Consider the following 16,419-nt stretch of genomic DNA (forward strand, 5'->3'; position numbering starts at 1 on the left):
GTGTGCATTCTCCGTTGGACGTCGAAGATAGAGGATCTCCTCCTTCTTCGTCATCCCGGCTCGTTGCTCTTCATTTCTGTAGTCCTCCTCAACTTCTCTTCGATGAAACTTGTGCTTTTTTCTTCTTTCTTCGCCAAAAACTCTGGAGCTTCACGGTGACGATCCAGACCCAACGGCGGAAAAAAGAATCTGAAGATGGCGCCCCGAGGTGGGACTTCCGCAGGAAGCAGGACAACGCCACGAGAGGTGCACCAAATGGTGGGACGTCGACGCCCACCTGGGCTACAAAAAAACAAAAAAAAAGACAAAAGAAAGACTACGAATCCGGACCCAACCACCAGACCGCGGAATAATGCACAGCATAGTGAATCCAGAAAGATCACGCTGCAAAACTGACCCTTTCGGGTGGGCACAGATCCTCAATAAGTACGAGCTCCTTGCTCCTTACTGCTCAAGCCCCAAAAAATAAAAGAAAAAAAAACCTACTACCATTCCTTCTCCGGAGTGGCCCCTAATATATGGAACTCTCTCCCCACCGAGATCAGATGTAACCCCTCTTCAAGAAAGAAACCAAAAAATTCATATCCAACAAATTCCTCTCTTACGGAAGACCTGGCCTAGCCCCCACTCCCTGGTTCTCTCTACCCTATATTTTGCTGGCTGCCTTCTGACTCTCTACAACCTGCCAGAATATTAGACCCAAGCTTCACTCCCCCCTCGTTATTCTACACATCGCTACCTGGGATTAACGTGCCACTTGCCCCCCCACTCTGCACTAGTGCCCCAACGCTGCATCCTCTCCTTAACTACCTCCGTACTTTTACGTACACTGCTGATCACACTCCTCTTTGGTAACTTTTTGTACAGCCATTTTTACACGCATCTTACTAGGGTACTGCTTATATACTGCCACTATCCCTGGAGTACTAGATTTCTCTCGCTCTGTACCTAATGTTACTGTTTACACTCCTACCTTGTAAAGCACCAAGCTGCAGTGAACTCCAAAGCTAAGTTGCCTTGTGCCTTCAATACCTCGGGCTCATCTATGCATCTACTTTACCTCTCCCTGGCTACTCTTTTCATAGATAACTCAAGACTTTCTCATATATCCTACTGTCCTTCATACTCTTCCTCTAGTCAATTGTTGTTTATTTTTATCTGCGTTTTATTTAACTCTGGTTTGTGCTGCTAACTTGTGTGAGAAAGAGCCCTCTTTATTGCATGGTGTGCCCCCACTTTTTGCTGAATGTACTTTGACTGAGTGTGCCCTGGACTCCTGCCAATCAGGTGCCTAGGGCCTATGCTACTTCCCTAAAAACACAAAACCCAAATTGGCAAACCCTGGCCACATGTCAGCCCCTGGTAAATGGTACCCTAGGTACCCAGGGCCTTGTGACCAGGGAAGGCCTCTATGGACTGCTGCAGCACTCATTGTGCCACCCTTAGAGGCCCTGTACACACACGTACACACACACACACGTACACCACACACACACACACACACACACACACACACACACGTACACACCACACACACACACACCTTGCAGGCTGGGTGTCTGGGTACAAGACAAAACAAAGTCGACATGGCACACATCCCTGTGTGCCATGCCCACCACCTACACTGCCATGGCATACATCAGCCACCCCTCTAGCTGGGTGCCCTATGCCAGTGGTGTGGGCGCAGGAGCCCTGTGCCCCTCATGTACCCAGGTCCATTCCTGGGCACTAAGTGCAGTGCTGCCATTTAAGAGTACGGGGTGCTGAGAGCTCGTCAAACATCAACTCCACAGCACCATAATGGCAACACTGAAGACTGAGAAATTTGGAATCAAACTTCTCAGCACATTAAACCCACACTGATGCCAGTGTGGGATTTAATGTACCAAGCACCCCAGAGGGCATCTTAGAGATGCCCCCTAAAACCTAACCTACAATCCACATCTGTTCTGAGGCTGCCTAGGCTGCCACACAGCAGACATGTTGCTGGACCCCTGGGTAGGAGAGCCCCTGCTCTCCTGGGTCTGCAACAATGCACATCCTGGGCGAGGTGCTAAATCTCCCCCAGGATGGGCAGAGGGAAGCTTCAAAGGCATACCGCCTCTGTGAGCTTCCCCAGGCCACTGCAACCCCCCTCTCTGGCGGGAAGCTTGGCCGGAAACCCCAAATAAGGACAGGGGATGTGCCAGCCTGCCAACCCCACCCCTCAGGTGGGGGAGGCGAGGTGAAGCACATCTCTGGGCTCTCGCCATCTTGAAGATGAGAAGCCCTGCCCAATCAGGACTAGGCTACTGCCCCCCTCCCACAGGAGAGGCGCAGGATAGGGGGGTGCACCCACCCAAGGACAGGGACCCATTGGTCCCTGCCCTTCACCTACCTGTAACGCCCCTAAATCTAGTATTTAGGGGCACCCTGAACCTTCCTTCCCCAGATTCCAAAATCCGAAGAAAAGCTAGAGAAGAAAGAAGACCTGCCCTGCAGCTGGGAAGAAGAGGAACACACCAACTGCTTTGGCCCCAGCCCTACCGGCCTGTCAACCCTGCTCCCAGCCGGCACACCCCTTGGCCAGCAACCTCCCAAACACCGGAGGACCTGGCTACCTTTTGACTCTAAACTCCTGGGACTTTCATGAGTAGAGGCTCTACTCAAAATCTACTTCTAATCCCTGGCAGCAGTCCAGAACCGTAAACCCTTCACACTCTGCACCCGCCAAGCCAGGCCTGTGGTGCAGTGAACAAAGACCACAAGGACGACCCCACGGCGACTGTGACCCAGAGTCCGGCACCCAAGGACCTCCCTCGACACTCTTGAAGAAGCCGGCAGCCTCAGAACCAGGTGCCCCCCACCAACAGCGATCAACAGAGGGTAGGATTTCCTGACAGCAAAAGGCACCCCTGCAACTGGCGCCCCACAGCCCCCTGTGCCCAATCCCGGGGTACCTACCTATCCTCCAACTACCCAACTTACCTCTCAAAGTGGTGGTGGCACCTGAAGAATCCTCGTCCCCGAGCTTGCAGTCTTTCTAAACCGGAGATATCCCATTGAAATCAATTGAGCGCCCGAAGGCCCAAAAGCATCCTGCACCCAGCCGCCCGAGTGGCCCTGGCAGTGAAAACTCTACTCTAACCTACTTCCCCACTTGCCCTGAGTAAGTGACCAGGAGCCCAGCTCCCACAGCCGCGTGGCCTGCTAGTCAGCAGCCACCAACCAAGGCCCCCCCTACCTCTAATAGGATAACATTGGGCCTAACTCTCTTTGCACCCGGCCGCCCTTGTGCCGCTGAGGGTGAACCAACTGTACCTACCTGACCCTGGGAGACCCCGGAGTCTATGCTTAGAACCTTAACTCTGCCAGTCGAGTACTTACCTTTAAACCCATAACTCAATTTTCTTCATAGGGTAACATTGACTGGTTTTTCCTGAAATTTCTTTTAAGTGTGGACATTTCAAATCTTAAAATATTCACCAAAAATCAGCCGAGTAACGAAAACGGAAATACACACCTGCTATTAGGTGAGCTCCCAGTGCTGGATCTTGGTGCCCAGCACCGACTCTGAAAAATACTTACAACTGTACTTACCAGTAACCCAATTTTCTCCCATAGGAAATCGTTGACTGTTTTTCTGTGAAATTTCTTCTAAGTGTCAATTTCTGCAAACTTCAAATATTCTTTAAAAATCGTATAACTTCTGAAATCGTAATTGCATACCTGTTTTGGATAAAGGTCCCAGTACTGAGTCTAGGTACCCAGTACTGGATTACAAAAGTAACGAGAACATACTATACCTGCAACTTGAATTTTCTTCCATAGGGAATCATTGACTGTTTTCTATGAAATATTTTCTGTCAACTTTTAAAATAGCAAAATATTGTGTAAAAATCACAGTAATTAAGTCGACTTTGATAATGTGATTCCAAGTACTGACCCAGGACTGAATCTAGGATCCAGTCCTGGAATTTCAAAAGTAATCCTAAAAGTAATCTCTTGCAAATAACTTGAAACTTCCATTGAACTCAATGCATTATTGTGTTTAAAATAGTGCTGCCTATTGCAACCACTTGTAACTGTTTACAAAAGTCAATTGCATATTGCAAAAGTATTTATATAAAGCTAGTGGTTGTCTTCGGCGCAGAGTGCTTCGGTGTGGAGCTCAGCGCAGAGGAAGAAGAGGAAGCCATCTTTTTCGGTGCGGAGTGTTTGTCGGCACCGACGGCAGGCTGGCTCGAGCCGGAGGTGCCACAAGGCTTGATGGGCTTCTTAACCGGGCCCGAAAGCGAGATATGTGAAGCAGTGTCTTTGGTCGTGCCTAGGCTCGAGGGCGAAAACGTGACCGAAGCCTTTTTTGATGCCGTCGAGGGTGGGGATCGATGTTAGTACTCACGCCCCTCTGTGCCGGAGTGATGTCCTCGACATCGGAGTCGTCTGCTTCGGAGGCGCTGACGAGGCCCTCTTCGGTGTGCTGGTCCTCGGGAACATAGACACCTTCTCCGAAGAGGTCGTCTGAAATTGCAGTAGACGTGTGCCATGGTTCTCCTCGCCCTTCGGTCCCGAATGGTCTTTTTGGACCGGAAGGATTTGCAAGCCGGACAGTCTTGTGCCTCGTGTTCTGGGGAGAGGCAGAGGATGCACACCTCATGGAGGTCGGTGTGGCGAAATTTGGACCCACATCGAGGACACTTCTTAAGTGGAGTCCTTTCCATGAGCCAGAACCGGAGCTAAGGTAGGTCCGAAGGCCTGCGTCGACGACCGGAATCGAAGTCGAATGACGAGTCGCGTCGAGTGGGGGGGGTGGGGGGGATCGCGATCGAGAATACAGCGGAAGGTAAGGATTGTGCAACGATTAGAACTGGAAACTGTTCGGAACCGGAGCGGGAAGAACACATCAGAGCCCGATGACGGAAAAAAACAATCTGAGGATGGAGCCGAAGGCCATGCGCAGTATGATCCAAAGCAGGAGTCACATATCTTGTGACTTCCAAAGACTTTCCAAGAAGAAAAACAACTGCAAACATCCGGGCCCAGCCCAGCCCCAGATGGCGATCTATGCCCAGTGTGTAATCTGCAGCTCATATGCCTTGAGCAGAGGTGTGCCCACATCTGCCAACTCCACCCCTCAAGTGGGGGAGGTGTGGTGAAGCACAACTCTGATTCCCCACCATCTGGAGGATGGGGGACCTAGCCAACCAGGGACAGGCTCCTGCCCCCTCCCACTGGAGGGTGGCATGATATGGGGTGTCCCCAGGCAAGGGACCCATTGGTCCTTGCCCTTACCTACCTGTAACGCCCCTAAATCTAGTATTTAGGGGGCATCCTGAACCTTGATTCCTCAGATCCAGCCTGCCAAGAAGAAAAGGAACGAACAGCCGTGCAGCCATCGAACATGAGGAAGACACCCACTGACTTAGCCCCAGCCCTAACGGCCGGTCTCCCCTCGAACCTGCTCCTGCGAAATCATGGTGTGTCCTACATCCAGCAACCTCGAAAACCCCAGAGGACCTGCATGCTTCACTTCCAAAGACTGCTTCTCCCGCAAACATCGGATTTGTTAAACAGCAATCTCTGCCAGCAGCCGGAGACTACAAAGCCAGCCCACTCTGCACCCGCCGAACTCGGCCCAAGCGGAAAAACACCACGAGGAGGTCACCCCAGCGATCCTGACCAGAGATCCAGCAACCCCTGACCTGCCTCAAGCCTCCAGCCGACACCTGCAGCCTAAATTCAGAAGGCCCCCTCTAACCACGACCAGGAGCTGGTAAAAATGTGACCCCAAAAGGCACCCCTGCACCAGACACCCCACGGCCTTGTGTGCCCAAACTGATGGTGCCTAACCAACCCATACCACCTTCCCAACTTACCTCTCCAAGTGGTGGTCGCACCCAGAAGTCCTTAGTCTCCCTGCCTGTAGCGCTTTTGCGAACCAGAGATTCTCCATTGAAAACAGGGCACCCGACCTCAAAACAGCACCTGGCCGCCCTATTGGCGCTGAGGGTGCACCGTTGGTGTTAATTTGGTTCCCTATTTGCCCTGACCTAAACCCTAGGATCTTTGCTCCCAGAGCAGTGTGGCCTGCTTGCCAGCAGCACCAACCGGAAGCCCCCTATCCTCCATGGGATAACATTGGGCCTCAACACTCTGCACCCGGCCGCCCTAGAGCCGCTGTGGGTGAAACAAAAGTGCATCACTGACCCTGGGTGACCCCCGAGTCTAACCCCAGGACCTCAACTCCCACAGATGATCACTCACCTGTGAATCGATCACCTGTTTTTGCTCCATGGGACAATTTTCTTCCAAAAAGTTTGTGTGGAGTTTTGAATGTTAAAAATATTCTTTAAAAATCGCACAAATAACCAAAACGTGTTTACTCACCTGTTTGCAGGAAATGTCCCAATGCTGAATCTAGGCATCCAGCACGGAGTAAGAAAAGTAACGTACAAAGTAACTTACCTGCAAATTACTGAAAAAGCCTATTCATTTCAATGCACTGTTTGTCTTCCAAAAACGACAAAGTGTAGAGTTTTGAAATCTAAAGATGTTCTTTGAAAATCCTGCGAATAACCAAAACGTATTTACTTACCCGTTTCCAGGAAATGTCACAGTGCTGAATCTAGGTATCCAGCACCGAGTTAGAAAAGTAACTTACCTGCAATTTACCTATTCTTTTCCATGTACTGTATTTGCGAAGTGTTGCAACCTACTGCATCCCATTTCATTTTCAAACTGTTCCTTATCCAGTAACTTATTACTGAAAAGTATTAAATGCTTACCTGTGCCAGGCATGCTTGGTTCTAAAAATAAACAGTATATATTTTTATACAAACACAATTGGCCTAGAGTTCAGTTATTGTGTGTGAAACCATTTGCTGACTGAGTGTGTTCATCAAATGCTCAACACTGTCCTCTGATACTGCCTTACTGCTCGACCAAGCTACCACAATCAGAGAGTAAGGTTCTATCTAACTTTAACCTCTGCCTACCTCTGGGGTCACTTGGACTCTAAATACACTATCTCATTTTGGTGTAGTATAAATGAAGCCAGTTTCCTACACTTCCCTAGACGATCACTCATCCTCTGGAGGTCACAGCTGCACTTAGACTGGGTTCAGTGAACTCTGGTGCAACTCTGCATCGGGTCCTGGTCCCTGGAGCTGCACAGCAGCAGATGTCAGTGGGTTGAAGACTTTGGGCTACCAACTTGCCCCAACAGGCTACTCAGTTGTGCCCCTGTGCTGTTAACAGGAGACCAGCTCGCCAACCCTTTGAGTCTCTTGACTCAAGAGACAACTTCTCTTCGAGCAGGGCACAGCAGACAGTCCCTCCTTTTCTAGCCACCAGGTTCAGCCGTTACAGTCTACGCTGTGCAGCCTCTTTGCTGGTTCCTTGGTGCAGCAAGACAGTTCATCGTTCCTTCTACCAGTACAGTCAAGATCAGAGTTCTGGGTGCCCTGCTTATGGCTCAGAAAAGGACCTCGGCCAGGATTCGGTTGGTAGCTAATGGACTACCAGGTTCCGTCCCACCTAATGACAACTTCTGGGCATCTCTGGTTGCAAAATGATGCCCTCTTCCAATAGGACAGGATCCCTCTCCTGGCGTGTGGAGCTCACAGCCCAACCCAGAGGTATGGCTACCAAGGGGTCTACACGATCCTGGAAAACCAGTTTCGCGACTGGTTTGTCCTCTCTTTCCCAAGTGCCAGCTGCGCTACCTGAACATTGGAGCAGCCCGTCTCCGAAGTGTTACCCGTTTGACCTTCTAATGTAGCTTGAAACTTGCCTTTTGGGCCAACACCTGTGTGGCTTCTTGCAGGAGGGAGGCAACACAGACTTCCAGAGCAGGACCCTATTGTATATTTTCCTGGGAGTCATTAGCACATCTGCTCAGGACAGAAAGATGTCTTGGCAGCAGGGTCGCATGTGCAAACAGTATGTGCACAGGGGACCGAAGGAAACACTGTCAACTTTGCTTAAGTTGCACGCTGCAACTGGTTACATTAATTTCGGACTGAAAACCAAGACAGGTTAATGTAACTAGTTGTTTGATACCTTGGATACCCACGGTCCAGAGTTCGCACTCAGCGTGTAACTTTGCACTCGCCAATTCGGTGACAAAGCTTATCTGGAGTAAAAACATCAAGTCTGCGTTCCTTCTGTCATAACACGTAAAGTTACATGGTCATCCCGTGTAATATATTGCACCCTGCCTTAGAGGTCGATAGGCCTGTCATTAGGGGTGACTTACAGATATACCGGGGAAAGTCTGGCTGTGCCATTGCTTCAAATGGCAAAGTAGGGACAGCAGTTACAACTGCTCTTCCAGCCTGCAAATGGTGGGCAGGGAGTCTGGTGTTACTCGTGTCCCACCTAAGGTGAGGCAACCAGGGCTGCAATCTCTTGGGATGACCCTATAACTTACATGCCCTGGATCACATTTATTAGGCGCCTACAGTGAAGGCAGCTCAGCCAATTGGATAGTAGTCTATTTGACATGTCAGCTTAAAGCGAAGGCCACAGGTCTGGTTAGCCGCCCTCAGTGAACTCAGTCGAAAAACAGCAGCATCCCTCCAAAAACAGGGGGGAACCATACAAAAAGAGGCATTCCCTTACAACACCCAGTTTCCGCGCACACTCCCACATATTGGGCCAGTCTCTCCCCTCCTCCAGTCACCACCAATACTCACCGTCCAGCGGCCCGCACAGAGGTTCTGAAGGGCTCCCGCAGAGGCCTCCAGAATGGCGGGGGTCTTGCTCTCCTTTATGAGGGAAACGTAGACACGGACCACCTCCGGCTGGAAGAGCAGCTCATAGCCTGCAGAGGAGAAAGATCAGTTGGTGATCAAGCGGGAGCAAGAATTAAGAGGAGCGGACAAATCTGGGGTGGGAGTCTGTTAGGAGGGAAAAGGTGATCACACTGGGTGGAAGAATAGGAGCGGCAAAAGAGGGCAGCACATTACACAAGGTCACAACACCCTCCCCCACACACACACTATTCCAAACCAATGGGTTTCTTTTAAAAAAGAGCAAATCCAGCAACAGGCATCACACGGAACGGAAACAGAGGTCAGGGAAGAGCCAGTACAATGGAGCGTGAGGATCAGTCCTAGCAGACGCCTTGCATTCACATGTCGGGTGCACAATTCTAGAAAGTAACTGAAGTCACCATAACTCGGATAAGAGCACCTGTTGTCGATTTTAATGTGGCACGGTCTTCCCTAGAAAGAACGCATTTTATCACAGGACAGTAATCAGCTAAGGTATCCGATTAAAGACGGTCTGTAAAAGATCTGGTTTTGATGGTCAAAGATCGGTTATGGTTTGAAGGAGTGCCGCAAAATCCCAACATCCACAGTTTCTTCCACTGTGGAGGCTCATGTCCAAGATGGAAGGTTTAAGACCTGCTCCCGCTCTCCAGAATCTGTGACCATCAAACTAGATCGCTTTTTGCAATCTAGTGAGGACTTTCTAGGACCAGCCAGCACTGCAACATGGACACAGCTGCAAGCCATAGTTTCAGGAAGCAAGTCCTTAAAATATGGCATTTCTTAGACGCATGGCCAACTCTTTGTTAGTGCAATGAGAGACAGGGTCCCCATTAGAGTGAGATCAGTGCATGTAGTACCTGTCCAAAAAAGGAAACATGTCGGGGCTGTCAGTCAATGATGCTTAATGACCAAAATAGGGAGGTGATTCAGTCCAATAGAAAGATGCCCCAAGCAAGCCATGAGCCACCCAAAATGGTGTCCCCTGGGAGAGGTCAACAATGTAGGCGCACGTGTTTCCAAAAACACATGCTAGAGATTACGATCAGTTAACCACTGCATTATTGAAGCCACCAGATGGGCATGTCCAGTCTCAAGCCACAACGATCGAGTGCCTGTGTTGAATGGGAAGTGATTCAGCAGATAGTTCTATTGTGTGGAGAGGAACACCAGACCTTTCACAGATAAGTGGAATAAATGGCTATAAACAAGGAAGATGAACCTGAATGTTGCTCTGAAGCACCTGGTCTTCTCTCTATCGAAAGCCATGGTCTTAACCAAGCCCAGCACGACCCAAGCTGATCAATGGCAGTCAACCACAGTAGAAGGGCCGGAGAACTGACAAAACCTACTATAGGGACTAATAAAGTTGGCATTTCCATCCTGTGCCACTGCGTCTATTTGGGTACAGTAGGCTCTCAGATGGACTGCTCCTCCAGAAGAACATCGAGCCGGATGGCTCTGGGACTGGGAAACTCATCTGTCCGGTCAGGAGAAGGCAGGAAAAGGCAATATTCAGCATTTAAGACAATAGCAATGTGTTTTCTGCACAGACTGCTAACACTCCTAACTGGTTCATTTAAGAGCAGAACTGTATAACAGGAGAACCAACAGGACAGGAATGGAGGAGTGGTCCAGCACACCTTCCAACGCAGAGTCCTCTATAGGATACATGGCCCTGGCTCACCCCAAGACCAGCGCTCTTCAGGATACATGGCCCTGGCTCACCCTAAGACCAGCGCCCTTCAGGATACATGGCCCCGGCTCACCCTAAGACCAGCGCTCTTCAGGATACATGGTCCCGGCTCACCCCAAGACCAGTGCTCTTCAGGATACATGGCCCTGGCTCACCCTAAGACCAGCGCTCTTCAGGATACATGGTCCCGGCTCACCCTAAGACCAGCGCCCTTCAGGATACATGGCCCTGGCTCACCCTAAGACCAGCGCTCTTCAGGATACATGGTCCCGGCCCACCCTAAGACCAGCGCTCTTCAGGATACATGGTCCCGGCCCACCCAAGACCAGCGCTCTTCAGGATACATGGTCCCGGCTCACCCTAAGACCAGCGCTCTTCAGGATACATGGCCCTGGCTCACCCTAAGACCAGCGCTCTTCAGGATACATGGCCCTGGCTCACCCTAAGACCAGCGCTCTTCAGGATACATGGCCCCGGCTCACCCTAAGACCAGCGCTCTTCATAATACATGGCCCCGGCTCACCCTAAGACCAGCGCTCTTCATAATACATGGCCCCGGCTCACCCTAAGACCAGCGCCCTTCAGGATACATGGCCCCGGCTCACCCTAAGCCCAGCGCCCTTCAGGATACGTGGCCCTGGTTCACCCCAAGACGAGCTTTGAAATTCATGCCCCTCTTATTCAGACTCCTTGAGTGGGAAATGTCCAAATTTACTACAGTAAATAAGCCATTTAATGATGTAGCAACTGACCAGCCTCCGAAGGCGGGGATAGAAACCTCCATTTTTGGGATATTTGCCCTGGTCAGGTTTTCACCGTAGCAGAACAAACTCAATGTGCCCGAGAAGAGTCCTAGTTCAGGCACCGTAGGACCGAGCCCTTAAAATGAAGGTCTCAGAGGCTGAAATAGCCGTGGCACGGAGGCAGAGAAGATATACGCCCCTCGTAGACTCCTGCAATCCTCTTAGTATCAAGCAGGCTAAGTCACGCTAATAAACACAGAATGTGAAAATATATATCGTACATTGAACTATGACGAAATAAAGAATAAAAACAACCTTGACTAGCACTATTCTGGTCACCACATGCCAGGAGAAGTAGGAACAAAGGCATGGTATATAATAATACCTCAGTGCCAAGACACCCCGGGTATTCGTGCACTTCACAAATCCTGTTAACATTAACAGTATCTGTAAAGTACAAACTAATCACCCCTAAGGGCTTCAAGGCGCTGGGGGCTGTCGGGGAGAGTAAGCGAGAAATTGCAGAGAGCCATGGGGTGCTGGGCTGAGCTGCCGCCGGAAATCGAACTGTGAACCCTGTGCTCCGGAGTCGGCCACCCTGGCCGCTGCGCCACACCTCTCCCAGAGGACACATAATGCGGACAGAGTGAGCCCTTCTCTCCACCTTCACTATTAGCTCCATCCAGTCAGTGCTGCTTGGGTACGTGCCAGCCGAGTTACATCACTTGAGATATAGAGCCCTAGCTCTTACGGTGCACGCGGAGTTGGAGCTACAGCTGTTGGGAAATGTACAGTTAACATTTATTTAGTACAGGAGAAAACAAGGAGCTGCCTCAGAGGTACATGCAGGTACTCCTCGCTTTGCACATGCAACCGGCAACTGTTCCTCGCTTCAAACCCCCCGTTCTATATGGACTCTGGCGAGGATAACATTGCATTACACGTGTAGTGAGGCACTAGGCAAAGATTGCAAGTTAGTAGGACACCACAACAGAGGATAGAACAGTCTGCTGATGGACACCACTTTTGGAGCTCACTTACCTCTTGCTGGTGAGGTTCTCTTGGGGAAGTCCACCACATCGGCTGCTGGATCCTCTGCAGGTTTGTGGCCTGAAAGAAAAACAAAGCAGCAGGTGACCCTCTGCACTGCTCCAGGCCCCTCGCGCTCCGCAGCGCCCCCTTCCCTTTGCACAGCCTACACAGCTTCATTGCACGCTCTATGGAGCTCTCTACCCCTCAGACCCTGCACCCCAGGGCTCCTTTGCCCACCCCAGCTCACAAGGTTAGTCTTCTGAATGCCAGGGGTGGTGGCTGCTGTTAATGCATCAGCGAGAGGATGGGGGGGGGGGGGGGGGGGGGGGGGAGGACATGGATGACGTAGGAAAACAGCCTCCTCATTCCCATCTAACCAGCATTATCTCCACTCTTTGTTACTTGTTCTTTCGTGTGCATGAGATGAACAAGTTACTTACTTCCGGTTCCTGGTGTATACTCCACCTAACCGTGGGAGGTGTTGTGCAGCTCCAGTGTCACTTCTAGGGCGGAGCAGAGTGAAGTCAACACAGAGCCGCATGACAACACCCAACATCGGGAGAAGCAATGCTGACAAACATCTCCTGAGGGTATTCACAGTGCGGGAAATCAGCAGGTACATCAGAGAAGAGCGTTGTGGCTGCCGGGGCAATTCCAAAACTCTGGTCATTTCATAACCTGCTGCTGGGGGCACCTATTGCACAGCAGGTGCAGAGGCAGCTATTGGGATGCAGTTACCCATCGCCAAAGGTCCTGGAGGCCGAAGGGTGGTTTGGGGCAGGTCTGGGTTACTCTGGGCAAGAGCCAGCTCACAGCCTTTACATACTCAGCTGCGTCTTCGTGCATCACCGGGACGAGGAGAGATTCTTATTGTAGGCATTGCAGCATCACCTCAATACTGGCTTTGAGCCTCTGGATGCAGGCGAGGCGTGCAGCGTCCTAGACTGAGATGTGGGACAAAGGGTGCATGGACAATCAGTGGCTTGCTTGGGGTACACAGTATCAGGATGGGAGTGAAACTGGGAGAGGAGACGCGTTTGAAGTGGCCTGTTACTTTCCCAGGAAGACTTCGCGGTTGAAGGTGCTGTCCCAGAGGTACCACGAGATTATACACATGCTTAAACTCATTTTTCTCATAGTGCTTCTGGAAGGCAAGTGGCCAGCACAGAAACCTACAATTACCAAAGACCTGGAAAGCTGGCCGCTACTGCAGGTACGAACAGGTCCTATTCTGGAATAAAACTGCTTTCAAAGCACTCTATAGGCGAAAACGAATTCCTGGTTCTAGACTCATTCTTCATTGTACTAGACAGAGAATTATGCAAGAAAGAGTTTTATAGAGATCTGGCTGTGGTTTTCATACCATGACTTAACGGTCAGAGTGTCACAGATAGGTTGGCTCAACAGCTAGACACAGACAGAAAGGAATATGCTACTTACCAGTATGCATCTGTTCTTTTCATGTAGAGCTGCAGATCTATACACTGTGCATAGATCGCCATCTGGTGTTGGGCCCGGATGTTTGCAGTTTGTTTTTCCTCTTGGAAAGTCTTTGGAAGTCACGAGTTCGGTGACTCCTCCCTTAGTTCGTATTGCGCATGGGCTTCGGCTCCATCCTCAGATTGTTTTTCGCCAGCAGGGAAAGATGGAGCGTAGTAATAACAGTAAAGAAACCCATGTGTGTTGTATCTAAATAAGATAAGACTGGAACGGATACAGGCAGCCGGGGAGGCGGGTGGGCGTGTATACATCTGCAGCTCTACATGCCAAGAACAGATGCATACTGGTAAGTAGCATATTCCGTTCAAGGCATATGAGCTGCAGATTACGCACTTGTGAATAGATTATATAGCAATACCCAACCCTAGCAGCGACTACCAGCATCCGTTGCAGTTGTTTGGAACAGTGTTTTTAGTACAGCCTGGCCCACACTAGCTTGTTGCTTGGTTTGCACATCTACACAGTAATGTTTTGTGAAAGTGTGCGGTGTTGACCATGTCGCTGCTTTGCAGATGTCATCTAGCGGTATGTTTCCTAGAAAAGCCATAGAAGCCCCTATCTTCCTTGTAGAGTGGGCTTTAGGGGGAACAGATAGCGTTAGTTTTGCTTTGTGGTAGCAAATCTGTATGCATTTTACAATCCACCTAGCTATCCCTGATTTAGAAATAGGGTTGCCTTTATGTGGTGGAGAGAAGGAGACAAATAGCTGTTTGGTTTTCCTGAAAGGTTGTGTCCTTTGGATGTAGTAAAGTAAAGCCCTTTTAACATCGTGTATGTAAAGCCCTTTCCGCAACTGTTTGAGGTTGTGAGAAAAAGACTGGTAATTCTACCGACTGGTTTAGATGGAATGGAGAAATGACTTTGGGTAGAAATTTTGGTTTGGTGCGGAGTACAACCTTGTTCTGATGCATTTGGAGAAAAGGTTCCTGTATAGTGAGTGCTTGTATTTCACTTACCCTTCTGAGGGAAGTGATGGCCACTAGAAAAGCTGTTTTCCATGTGAGAAATTGGAGCTCACATTTATGTAATGGTTCGAAAGGGGGTCCCATTAACCTTGTGAGAACTATATTCAAGTTCCAGACAGGTGAGGGTGGTACTCTGGGTGGAATTACTCTTTTGAGGCCTTCCATAAAGGCTTTGATGGCAGGTACCCCGAAAAGTGATAGGTGCTGCCTGTTCTGTAAGTAAGCAGCAATTGCTGCGAGGTGTAACCGAATGGATGTATATGCTAGGTTACACCTTTGTAGATGGAGTAAGTAACATATAATGTGCTGTATGGATACATTTAAAGGATTGATTGTGTTGTTGTGGCAGTAAACAACAAATCTTTTCCACTTTGCAGCATAGCATGCCCTAGTAGTAGGGCGTCTAGCTTCCCTGATAATATTCATGCAATCAGGGGGAAGGTTAAGGTATCCGAATTCTAGGACCTCAGGAGCCAGATCGCAAGGTTGAGCTGAGCTGGGTCCGGGTGTTTGATCTCTCCATGGTTCTGGGTTAGGAGGCATGGTGAGAGGTGCAGCTTTTGGTGTGGTACTACCGAGAGTTCCAGCAGTGTGGTGTACCACGGTTGTCTGGCCCATGTTGGAGCTACTAGGATCAGTGTTGGGGAATGCAGCTTTCGCACCACTAATTGAATTAGTGGGAGAGGTGGAAAAGCGTATGCAAATCTGTTTGACCAGTTCATCCATATCACATTGCCTTTGGACAATGGGTGTGGATATCTGGCGGCGAAGTTTGGGCATTTTTTGTTTTCGTGGGTGGCGAATAGGTCTATGTGTGGATGCCCCCACTTCTGAAAGAACGGATGAAGAACCTGTGGGTGAAGTTCCCACTCGTGGATCTGCTGCGTCTGTCTGCTGAGCAGATCTGCCATGGTGTTTTGGACTCCTGGGACGTGTTGGGCTAGGAGAAAGATCTTTTGTGGAATTGCCCATCTCCATATGCTCTGTGCTAATCGAGAGAGCTGTGGAGAGTGTGTGCCCCCCTGTTTTTGAATGTAGTACATGGCAGTCATGTTGTCTGTGCGAATGAGGACTGCCTTGCCTGAAATCTGCGTCTGAGGATTTTAGGGCTAGAGAGATTGCTAGTAACTCCAGATGGTTGATTTGGAGTAACTTCTGTTGCGGCGTCCATGTGCCCTGTGCTGTGAGATGTAACAGATGAGCTCCCCAGCCGGAGAGCGATGAGTCTGTTGTCAGGATTATTTGTGGGACCGGGTCCAGGAACGGTCGACCTCTGGAAAGGTTTGTGGTGTTCCACCACTGCAGAGAGCGATGGGTGCGACAGTCTACCAACACCAGATCTGTCAGTTGTCCCTGGGCCTGGTTCCACTGGCGCGCTAAGCACTCTTGGAGTGGACGCATCTGGAGTCTTGCATGGGGCACTATGAAGATGCAAGAGGCCATCATCCCTATGAGTTGCATAAACACTCTAGCTGGGAGAGTGTTGACATGAATTTTTGCCGCAGAGCCTGTATTTTTGCAATCCTGGCAGGATTGGGATAGGCTATGGCTTTTGATGTGTCTATGGTGGCACCGAGGTATTGTTCTGTGTATGATGGTACCAGGTGGGATTTTTGATGGTTCACCGTGAACCCTAGCTGGTGAAGTAGTTGGACTGTAGCGGCGGTATGTTTCACACATTGTTCGTAGGACGTGGCTTTTATTAGCCAGTCGTCCAGGTACGGGAAGAC

At 50.0% G+C, this 16,419-nt stretch overlaps 1 protein-coding gene across 14 annotated transcripts in view; it reads right to left on the reverse strand.

The window, feature by feature from the left end:
- The window catches only part of CTNND1 (catenin delta 1), a 291,114-nt gene that overhangs the window by 42,585 nt on the left and 232,110 nt on the right, over positions 1-16,419 (reverse strand). For all 14 annotated transcript variants that reach the window (XM_085651383.1, XM_085651377.1, XM_085651378.1 and 11 more), the window contains 2 exons: positions 12,234-12,302; positions 8,676-8,803 (listed from right to left, as the gene is read on the reverse strand). In XM_085651383.1, the coding sequence (XP_085507509.1) occupies positions 8,676-8,803; positions 12,234-12,302 (197 nt within the window). The remainder of the gene's footprint in view (positions 1-8,675; positions 8,804-12,233; positions 12,303-16,419) is intronic.

The sequence above is a fragment of the Triturus cristatus genome, chromosome 4_1, assembly GCF_964204655.1.
Source record: "Triturus cristatus chromosome 4_1, aTriCri1.1, whole genome shotgun sequence".
NCBI lineage: Eukaryota > Metazoa > Chordata > Amphibia > Caudata > Salamandridae > Triturus > Triturus cristatus.